The sequence below is a fragment of the Octodon degus genome, unplaced genomic scaffold (genome assembly GCF_000260255.1).
Source record: "Octodon degus isolate 3935 unplaced genomic scaffold, OctDeg1.0 scaffold00034, whole genome shotgun sequence".
Lineage (NCBI taxonomy): Eukaryota > Metazoa > Chordata > Mammalia > Rodentia > Octodontidae > Octodon > Octodon degus.
In genome coordinates this window covers 15,656,904-15,667,390 of record NW_004524610.1, presented here as the reverse complement: position 1 = coordinate 15,667,390, position 10,487 = coordinate 15,656,904, and the positions used below count along the sequence as shown (strand labels likewise).

At 42.1% G+C, this 10,487-nt stretch overlaps 1 protein-coding gene and 1 pseudogene across 1 annotated transcript; one reads left to right on the top strand and one right to left on the bottom strand.

Moving 5' to 3' along the window:
• Positions 1 to 716: 716 nt before the first annotated feature.
• On the bottom strand, positions 717 to 3,668 carry LOC101585564 (annotated as a pseudogene).
• A 1,639-nt stretch (positions 3,669 to 5,307) lies between these two features.
• Taar5 (trace amine associated receptor 5) lies at positions 5,308 to 6,321 on the top strand. Its single transcript, XM_004630272.1, has one exon. The coding sequence runs from the start codon at positions 5,308 to 5,310 to the stop codon at positions 6,319 to 6,321; it is 1,014 nt and encodes a 337-aa protein (XP_004630329.1).
• The last annotated feature ends 4,166 nt before the right edge of the window (positions 6,322 to 10,487 follow it).

Sequence of the window (10,487 nt, the reverse complement as noted above, 5' to 3'; positions counted from 1 at the left end):
AAAAAAGAAAAGATTTGGAAAAATAAAAAAAATTAAATTAAATTTAAAAAAGTATAGGCACTGCACTGTGGCTGAACAACTTTTGAATAAGTCCATAGATTTAGTCACAGTATGCATAAATCATTTATACCTAAACTGCTCATTTTACCTGAACAACTTTTATTTTTTATTTTATTTTATAATAATTTTATTGAGAAACAAACAGCAATGAGACCGTTTCAAATCCAATTCCTAGCACAGTTTCAATAATTAATACATTGCATATTGTTATCTTCGTGGTTATTCATTGTACAAGATGCAGACATGATATCCTGACCACAAACACTAAACAAATTTTTATTAGTATACTGTTGATTTTCAAATGACGTAATAAAAAATCTGGTTACAATAATTTATTATTTTGCTGAATTATATTTGAGAAAAAGAACCTAGATGCCTCACCTATTTTAATACTACTATATTCTAGATCACATCATAAAATACATAGAAAAAAAATTAAAAGATAAGTTTCCCACAGAGAAAAGTTATTTGTTATATATCATTGATATATTAGCAAAACATTTTAACACTCAAAACATGAGAATTTATGAGATTGGGCTTGGGGAGAAGCGTGTACTCCACTAAAGTGCTGCCGGTGCACTTCTGCACAAGGCCCCTCAGTGACGTTAGTCCACCGGAAGTGGAGTAGACCGATGAACTGTGTGTTATCCGTCATTTCAGAAACCGTGGGTCATGCCTGCATAGGTTTTGAGGGTCACCTTGGCTGGATTTACCAATGTTTTTAGTTTTTCAGCAGTAAGAGAACCAAACATTGGGGGAACTAAAGGATCGCGGTCTCCATGTTACTGGGGAATAGAAATATCTTTGTTAACACCACTGGTAGGACTCTGTGGAAACGAAGCCCAAAGTGGAAGCCAGCAGCTCAGCGCAGTGCTGCCAGCCAGCTTCTGCTGGGTGATGGGTGAGGGCGGTGTATAAGGACAGAGCTCCTCCTGGAGAAAATTCTCCCAAAACGCTTCTGCTAGAAGAAATGCCATTCTCCACCTCTTGGTCTATTAAAGTGTTTACATTTTCGGCTGCCCGTTGAATTCCAGGTTCATCTTCCCGAGCATCTGATGAAAGCCCAATGATATCAAACCAAGCAGGCATAGCCATGCTCACATTCAATGTTACAGACGTAACAGACGCCTGTGGGCAGGTACATTTGATATGTGAACTCCTGATTCAACACATATTCCATTTCTCAGTTAATCCTCAGAATAACATAAAACATGTGAAAATATCTGGGAACTGGAATCTGAGACCAGGGTGCTGTGTTTTTTCTAGATCAGCATGTTCTTTTACCCACTAACAAGAAAGTTACATGAAGGCAATCAAGGAAGAAGTAAAGCTTCTGTTATATATAAAACTTGTCCTTGTCTTAATAAATGATTTAAAATTGACATGCTTTTCCATGAGTATTGTTTCAGCTGTTTCTCAAAGGATGTCCTCGTGGTATCCCTGGGCTACTGCAAGAAGAACTGAAGTATCCCATCATAACTCCTCCATGCTCCTCTTCCCAGGGCTGTTCTAGGTTGAGCAGTATAGCTGTTATCTCAGGCAAACGAGCTGCTATGGGTACTGTGCTTGTACATCAAGGCCCAACAAGCATTCAGTGAGTACCTACTATGTGCCAAGTACGGCTCTGTGGGCTTGTGACTTGAAGAACAATACGATTCTAATCCTGTCCTCAGAGGACTTGTGGCTCAACAGCAGAGGACAAAGCCACTTACTTACACTAACAGGTAATATGGATTATGACAGAGCCAGGCACAGCAAGCTACAAGAACACGGAGGAGAAAATCTAGCTTGACTCGGAGGTTAGAGAAGACTGTGCTGCTCAAGCCAAAGGAATGTGCACCAAGTACAAAAAATAAACCAGCGCTTTCAATAGATTTCTGGGAAAGGTTGAGAGGGGGGAATCAGGGCTCCTAATTAGGGGGCAATGAGGAGCACTAAGGCAACTTCCTGAGGGTTTACAGGAAAGGACAAGTGAAGTAGGCACTTGCCACTCACTGAGCAGGAGCTTGAACTTAGAGCTGGTGGCGAGGCCATGGTGGGAAGTTGTTTCTGCCTAGCTCCTCTCTAAGCCATTGTCTATGAAGTTGGTAGTAGCCGTGGGGTCACTGTCACTCGGCAGTGTTAGCAGCCGGGAAGACGAGCTGGGCACAGAGCAGACAGGGGAGGCCAGACCGCAGCCTGTCCAGCAGCTCCATCTGATCAGCTGGACGTCTTCTCACCAACAGTGTGACAGTCACAACCTCACTTTCCAAGTCTTGAACACATTTGGGAAAATCCAGTTTCCAACTTAAGCTGACACAGGACTGTCCCAGAAAATAAAATGAACAAAGGGGACAACAATCTATATGTGTGAGAATGAAATCAGCTCACCCACCCAGTGCAGAAATATGTGGCGTGTAGGCCGAAGAGCCCTTACGTGCCCTGCTATGAGGCTCCATGCATTCAGTGCGGGGGAAACACTGAAATAGGGTGAAATTTTAAATTCTACATTTTTAGCTCTTTTCTCCTACTTCAGTACAACAGTTTGGTTGCCATACACAGACATGAATGAAAATATGCAAGCTAGTGCTATAGCGCCAAGCGAGGAAGTGGCTGTGTTAGCTGTTACAGTGTCTTATCACACTGAGAAAACTGGCCCACCAGGACTCTGGAGTGGCCTTTATGACAGACACCAGGCATTGTTTGTTATATAAAGGAAAATAGAAGACAAATCTGCAAGAACAGAGCTGGCGTTGGCAGTCTGTCTCTTGGTCTCGCATCAAGAACTGCTGAGGGGTCCACCCCGTGGAAGCTGTCCAGCCTTGGCCTGAAGTCTGTGCTGCTCTGGAAAAGCTTATTCTCGGACTCTGCTACTTTTGATAATAATGTACAAGAAGTGATATTTGAATCTTTGTCAGGGAAAAGGGTTTATTTTCCTCCTCAGTCCCAGTTCTCAAAATCATGCTTTCAATACCAGCTCTGTTCCTTCTCAGTGACACCTCTTTCCCTTTCTGCTTCACTGAGAAAAGTCTGAAGTGCTCAGCCTGCAGAGAAGAGGGAAAAGCACTGTGGCAGGTGGAGAGGGGGTTGATGAAGGTTGACCAGGATACTAGGGTGAAACATGGATTCCTTAGGAATTATACCAAGAACAAAATAAAGGGCACTCTTAGAGATCAGGTAACTGATGAAAGGCATAAATACAGGTAAGATGTAGGCTCGGGAGATAGCTCAGCAGTCTAACGCCTGCCTGGCAAGTGCAAGGACCCAGTTTCGATCCCTGGAACCCCAGGCATGCTGTGCCAGCCCCAAATGTGGGCATGGTGGTGCACACCTGTAATCCCAGCACAGGGGAGGCTGAAACAGGAGGATCACTATGAGTCCAAGCTGCATAGAGAGACCCTGTACTCAACAAATAATTTTTAAAAATACAGATAAGATGTAAAATAAGAGAGACAGAAGAAATGGATACTTTTTCATTGCCAGCTATGCTCCAAGTAAGTGGTATAATGTGTTTTACTTAATATTCTAAACATTTTAGCATTCATTAGAACTTGGAGATTAGAACCCCTTATTCTTGAAGAGGTTAGGCAACTGTTCCAAGATCCTATAGCTTACTGGTTATAAGCCATATTCAAAACCAGAGCTATTGCTCTGTGAAGCTAGATTTGCATTGTCTAATGCTTGCCAAATTTTCTACTTCATAAACATTTAATTTGTCTTCTGCAGATTAAAGGAACGCTTCTAAAATTGTGTAGTTTTGTACTGAATGAACAAGTTCTGGAATTTCTTCTTTATTTGAGTTCTTAAGAGTTGCTTTTACTATTCTTTCTGTTAAACAAATCCTTCACCTTATTGGCCTATTGTAGTGGTAATTGCTCTTAGTCACAAATATAATTAGGAGCATTTCTTGAAAACTTATTAACCTCCCCTACCAAATGCTGCTGGGTAAGTTTCTTGGCTGTCCCTTTGGAATTTTGTCTCATAATTTCTCCTTCCTCATAATCACTATGTAGAGCTCCTTCTTCAAATAATTATTTATTTTAAACAATTTCCAACCATTTATCAAGTGGAGAGAAATGTATGAAAAGAATACCACCAAAATAATATCTATTTTCTGATAGCTTGTACTAACTTTGTAGTAAAAAATAAATGTGATATGTAAATCCAGTGTTTTTGATTTTCACCTGTAATTAATTAATTGTCCGGTTAAATAATCCCATACTGAGAAGCAAACTTAAATAACTGGATTTGTGAATAGTGTAGAGTAGGCTCCTTGGTGCTATGCTCTTGGGGATCGTACCCCACGGAGGAGTAGTTTCTATGAAAAGTATAAAATCATTCACTGATTGCTTGTATGTCATCTTTGCTGACAGAGGAGAACTCTGCATTCTAGTTCTCTATCTGCTACAAGATAAATTTCTTATAAAGTGACTGGTTCCTTCCTGTGTAAGTAGCTTTCAAACTATGCATTCAGTTTATAAGAATTTTCTTAGTGGTTGGATAAACAAGCCAAGATAAGCAAATCAGTGGTTTTCTCCTATCAGATAGCCTTTCTAAGATGTGTAAGCCCTGGTCTTTGGAAAATATGGGCTGGGGTGTAGCTCAGTGACAGAGTGTTGACTTTGCATGAATGACACCCTGGCACCAGAAAAAAGTCCCAGTTCAGCAACTCCAGAACCTGCTTAAGGAGTGCAAGTGTGCAGCCTGTACAGCTAAAATCGGACATCTTTTTATTCCTTTAATTCTGCTGAATTCTTCTTTTGAAAAGAGATGAAACAATAGAATATGTTAATTTCCTCCTTTCCTTATTAATTTGTTTAATTATCAAAGGAAGGACCTTGGTTAGTTATTGTGGGAGAAAATTACTAGTTACTCCTTACTCAAGCAATTATTCATTAACAAGAACTATAATTGGTTACCTGTTTGACTCACAGCTTTGAATCTCATTGTGCATTTGACAATAAGGACATTACTAAAGTGGAGCAGCTCTTCTCGGTCATGTTATGCTGATGACTATGGCACAATCACTGTTTTCTTTGAGGACATTGTCTACAGTGGTTTAAAAAGAGCTTCATGAGACAAGTCAGGAAACTTGAATCTCATGCCCTATTTGATTTTCAGGACATATTTGATCCACTACCCAGTGAAATTATGCTAGGTTCAATTGTTCTTTAGTTTCTTCTCCTTGAGCTCACTTTCTGATAAGATTCTTTTTGTTGTTGTTAAGGAAGGTGGCCACATCCCAGAGAGGAAAGTGCAGAAGCCATAATGAGAGCTGTCCTCCCCGACGGTGCTGGAGCGCACCCTGCAGCCTTCTGCTACCAGGTGAACGGGTCTTGCCCCAGAACAACCCACCCTCTGGGCATCCGTGTGGCCATCTACCTGGCCTGTGCAGCAGGCATGCTGCTCACCATCCTGGGGAACTTGTTTGTGGTGTTTTCTGTGTCCTACTTTAAAGTGCTTCACACTCCCACCAACTTCTTGCTGCTGTCCCTGGCCCTGGCTGACATGTTACTGGGTCTGCTGGTGCTTCCCTTAAGCACCGTTCGCTCTGTGGAGAGCTGCTGGTTCTTCGGGGACTTCCTCTGCCATCTGCACACCTACCTGGACACACTCTTTTGCCTCACATCCCTCTTCCATCTCTGCTTCATTTCCATTGACCGCCACTGTGCCATCTGTGACCCCCTGCTCTACCCCTCCAAGTTTACAGCCCGGGTGGCCCTCAGGTGCATCTTGGCAGGGTGGGGGGTGCCAGCAGCTTACACTGCCTTCTTCCTCTACACAGATGTGCTGGAGAGGGGACTGAGCCAGTGGCTAGAAGAGCTGCCTTGTGTGGGTAGTTGTCAGTTGCTGTTCAATAAGTTTTGGGGCTGGCTCAACTTCCCTGCGTTCTTTGTTCCCTGTGTCATTATGATCAGCTTGTACATAAAGATCTTTGTGGTTGCGAGCAGGCAGGCTCAGCAGATCAGCACCTTGAACAAAAGCTTGGCTGGGGCTGCCAGGAGAGAGAGAAAAGCTGCCAAGACCCTGGGCATTGCTGTGGGCATCTACCTCTTGTGCTGGCTTCCCTTCACTGTGGACACGATGGTGGACAGCCTCCTCAACTTCATCACACCACCACTGGTCTTTGACATCTTCATCTGGTTTGCTTACTTTAACTCAGCCTGCAACCCTATCATCTATGTCTTTTCCTACCGGTGGTTCAGAAAGGCGCTGAAACTGACCCTGAGCCGGGAAATCTTCTCAATGCAGAAATCCACTACTGATTTGTACCAAGAATGAGCCAATCTAGGCTGGAAATCAGCAATGTGAGGAAGACCCTCTAGGAAGGATGAGAGATCCTGTGGCTAGGTGGTGTCAGGAGATTGGGGGCAGCTTGCACAGCTTAAGTGGAGGAGAACCACCAGCTTCTTGGCTTGACAGAGACGAGAACTCCTGTCACTTAGTATTCTCATGAGAAGCAGGAAAAGTTCCGGGAAGTAATCTAAATATTTGCTAGGGAATCCAGAGCACATCTTGGCTTCCTTCAAACAGCCAAGATGCAGAGACGGAAGGAGCTGGACTTGTGCTCTAGATTTCTGGGTCTCTCCCTGGCTCTGCCACCTGTGCCAGTTGGGTAAGACTCTGCTGGATTTGAATTGTCCATTTCTCTGCCATAATATCTTCTCATTTGGAAAAGTCAGAACTTGTACTGTTTTCTCTTTAAGGTTTCCTGAAGCTATGGTACTATACATAGAATGTAACTTGGAGAAACTATTTGAATCATGATTTTATTTCATACTTTATAATTATACCCAAGTATGTGAAATATCTTTTCAAAATGTTGACTTTAGAATCTGTCTCTTGCAATCCAACCCCCAATAGAGATTTGTGATTCAGCTTTGTTTCCAGAGTTGTTTTTGTGATCTCTGTGTGTGATATTCTTTAAATCTAAATATATTTTTTCTTTTCTTTGTATTTCACATTTTTGTTTTATTTGAAAGAGAAAAAATAAATAAGAACAAGGACAGAAACAAAGTAACAAATATTGAATACATGTGGAGTGTTTAGGTGATAGAGATCCAGATCTCATCATTTTTATATTTGTTCCTTTAAACTTTTACCACACAAGTGAGACCTGCTATCTCTCCACCAGTACCATACAAGGCATTTCCCCTGAATTGAACCACATCACAGCAGCTGTGACTCATAATGACAATAAATCTACAAGCAGGGTTGACACAGAGAAGCAAGCAAGAGAACTGATGTCTTAGAAATAAAGGTACATGGTGTCACGATATAATGCTCATGTCCAGTGAACCTGGGAAGGGGAACGAGAACCTCACTGCAGTGGGCACCACGAAGGGGAGCGCAAGCTGGTGGGCACCTAGGGGAGGCTCTGACCCCCTAGACTTGAAGCCCTGCTCCCCATCATTGTTGATCAACAACAGAAATAAGAAGCAAGTCTGAGAGCCAGTGAGATAGCTCAGTGGACCAAGTGCCTGCTTTGGCAAGCGCAGAGACCAGGGTCCAATCCTGGTTCCACCTAGTGGAAGGCTACGGAGACTGGGAACATGCCTGTGATCCCAGCGCTGGGGAGGCTGAAAGCAGGAGGATCACCATGAGTCTGAGCTGCATAGTGAGACCCTGGACCAAATACATAAATGGAAAAAAAAAAAAAGCAAATGTGATGCACTCAGCACATCTGCTTGGGTCCTTGGACAGAGCTACTTTGAATATCAGTTCCCTGAGTTCTAAGTAGAATGTGTGTTGTAATACTTTACTAGAGGCACTAGTATATTGATCCTGAGAGAGAATTAACTAATTCAAGGTGAATGTTTTTAATGTTCTGTGCTGTAGACTCTTGACAGCCTGGTAAAGACCAATTTACATCAACTCAGAATAAGACTTACAAGTGAGGGGGCTTGTGGGTTACCTCAGTTGTCTAAAGCACTTGCTTAGGCAAAGTCAGTCAGGCACAGGGCACTGCCGTTCAAAACCTAGCACCACATGCTGCACCAGACCAACCCTTAGCCAGCCAACAAAAAAAAAGAACTCCTTCCCAAGTTTTTAAGGGCTGGCCTGATAGCTCAGCAGACTAAATGCCTGCTTAGGCATTAGGCAGAGTGCAGAGGCCAGGGTTCAATCCCCAGGTCTGCTGTTCTGGCCCTGTCCCCGGGGCATGCTGAGATGGCAATTGAGACTGGGCGTGGTAGCGTGTGCCTGTAATCCCAGTGCTTGGGAGGCTGAAAACAGGAGAATTACTACAAGTCTGATCTACATAGTGAGACTCTGTAGACTCTGTAGATCCTGTCCTAAATATAGAAAAAAAAAAGAGAGAAAGATTTACAAGTGAATAAAATGTTCTAAAAACAGAATTGTAAGGGAAAATAACTATCTTGAAATCCACCTGACAAAATATCTTAGAAATAGCCAACTCTGTTATATAATACACATGTGCCTTTCTGACAGCATTAAGGTCTGCTTGCAGATACAGTTTAACTTTTAATTCCAACCACTTGAGATTATAAATGAAATTTGCAATGCCTATCACAACTATACTGTAATACAAAATTACTGATCTGTCATGGTGAAAAGTCAGAGGTCATAGTAACACTGCTGTGATTTTTGCCCATGTTCAATATTTTAAAAAATGTATTTATTAAAGGGTCTACAGGGTCTCACTATGTAGATTGGACTCGCAGTGATTCTCCTGTTTTCAGCCTCCCAAGCACTGGGATTACAGGCGTGCGCCATCATGCCTGGTTTCGGTGGTTGGCTCAGGATTAGCCAGCACGGCATGTGGTACTAGAGATCAAACCCGGGTCCTTGCACTTGCCAGGCAAGCACTGAGACCGCTGAGCTATCTTCTCAGCCCTCTTGTATTGTTCCCTTAATGAAGAAGATGATCAGATGTTTGTTTGAAGAATCAGCCTGTCAGCAGGTGGACTAAATAGCTGCAAGGGAGTGGGTCTAAGAAATGCATTTTTATTTTTTATTTTTATTTTGTTTCTGAGAAAAAAAGTATGTATTTAGAATTAGCCAGCTGGACTCAGTTTAGATGATCCCAATTTTGTTGACAACATCCAATGCATCATAATCAGGAGCCAGTCGAACACATGCCTTCTTCTCTCCATCAGACCTGATTAGGGTATTGACCTTGGTAACATCAATGTCATAGAGATTCTTTACAGCTTGTTTGATTTGGTGCTTATTGACTTTGACATCTACAATGAATATGAATGTGTTTTTGTCCACAATCTTTTTCATGGCTGACTCCGTGGTAATGGGAACTTGATGATGGCATAGTGGTCAAGCTTGTTTCTCTGGGAGTCCTCTTTTGAGGGTATTTGGGCTGCCTCTGGAGCTGCGTTGTCTTGCGATGGTGGAAGGTGGGCGACATTGGTATCTTCTTTTTGTGGCTGTGGATGCCCTTCAGCACAGCCTTCTTGGCCTTCAAAGCTTTTGCTTTGGCTTCAGCTTTAGGAGGGGCAGGCAATTCCTTCTTTGCCTTTGGCACCATCTTGGTAAAAAGGCCAAGAAATGCATCTTTTTTTTTTTTTTTCGGAACCAGGGATTGAACTCAGACCCTTGTGCTTGCCAGGGAATTGCTTATTTTACTGAGCCATCTCCCCAGCCCAAGAAATGCATTTTTAGCTGAAACATTAGTTTAAAAATTAACACCTGCTATTAAAAGAATAACAGAATGAAAAACTACTTGTAGGGAACTTGAACATGTACTGAAAATATACCTTCAAATGTTCAACAGGTTAAGGATGTTGATGTACCAATACCTCATGTTCTCTCACATGTGTAAGCTCAAATTGAATGGAGTAGAACTAAGTAGAGTAAAATTAGTAGAGGACAGGGAGTGCAGGTAGGGAGGGGGCATAAAGGAGTTGAGTGACAAGTGCCAAAACACAGGTAAAAGGAGCAGCTTCTAATGTCTCTGGCATTATGGATGACTGTTGTTCACAATAACGTAGTATCTGTTTTGGAAAGACTTGCAAGAGAGTTCAAAACTTCTGATCATGAAGAAATGCTAAGAAGGTGAATATGCCAGGTATCTCAGTTTGATCATATACTTTATGCATGTATTGAAATACCACATTATATCTGATAATTACGTAGTTATTGAATATTTATTTTAAAAAGTAAAAAAAAATCACCTTAATTTCTACCCTTTGGAAGGAACTGAGCTCAGATTTGTGCCCCCAAAGCCCTCCTATGGCATACCTGCACTCCTAAGACACTGGTCCACCTCTTTTCCAGGAGCCAACTTTGGAGGACTCATGTAGGTTGGTATTGTTGGACATGGTAACTGTACCTTGGGATGATAATTTTATATATTTGAAATGATGTGGATTACATGCTTCACTTTCTTATTATTCTTTTTTTCTGTATGTTTTTAGGGAAGGGTCTACATGGTGTTCAGGGTCTTACTACTAGATCAGACACATAGTACTTCT

What these genes read in the sequence shown, in the direction of transcription:
- Taar5 (XM_004630272.1), top strand. Translation starts at nt 5,308, where the DNA reads ATGAGAGCTGTCCTCCCCGACGGTGCTGGAGCGCACCCTGCAGCCTTC.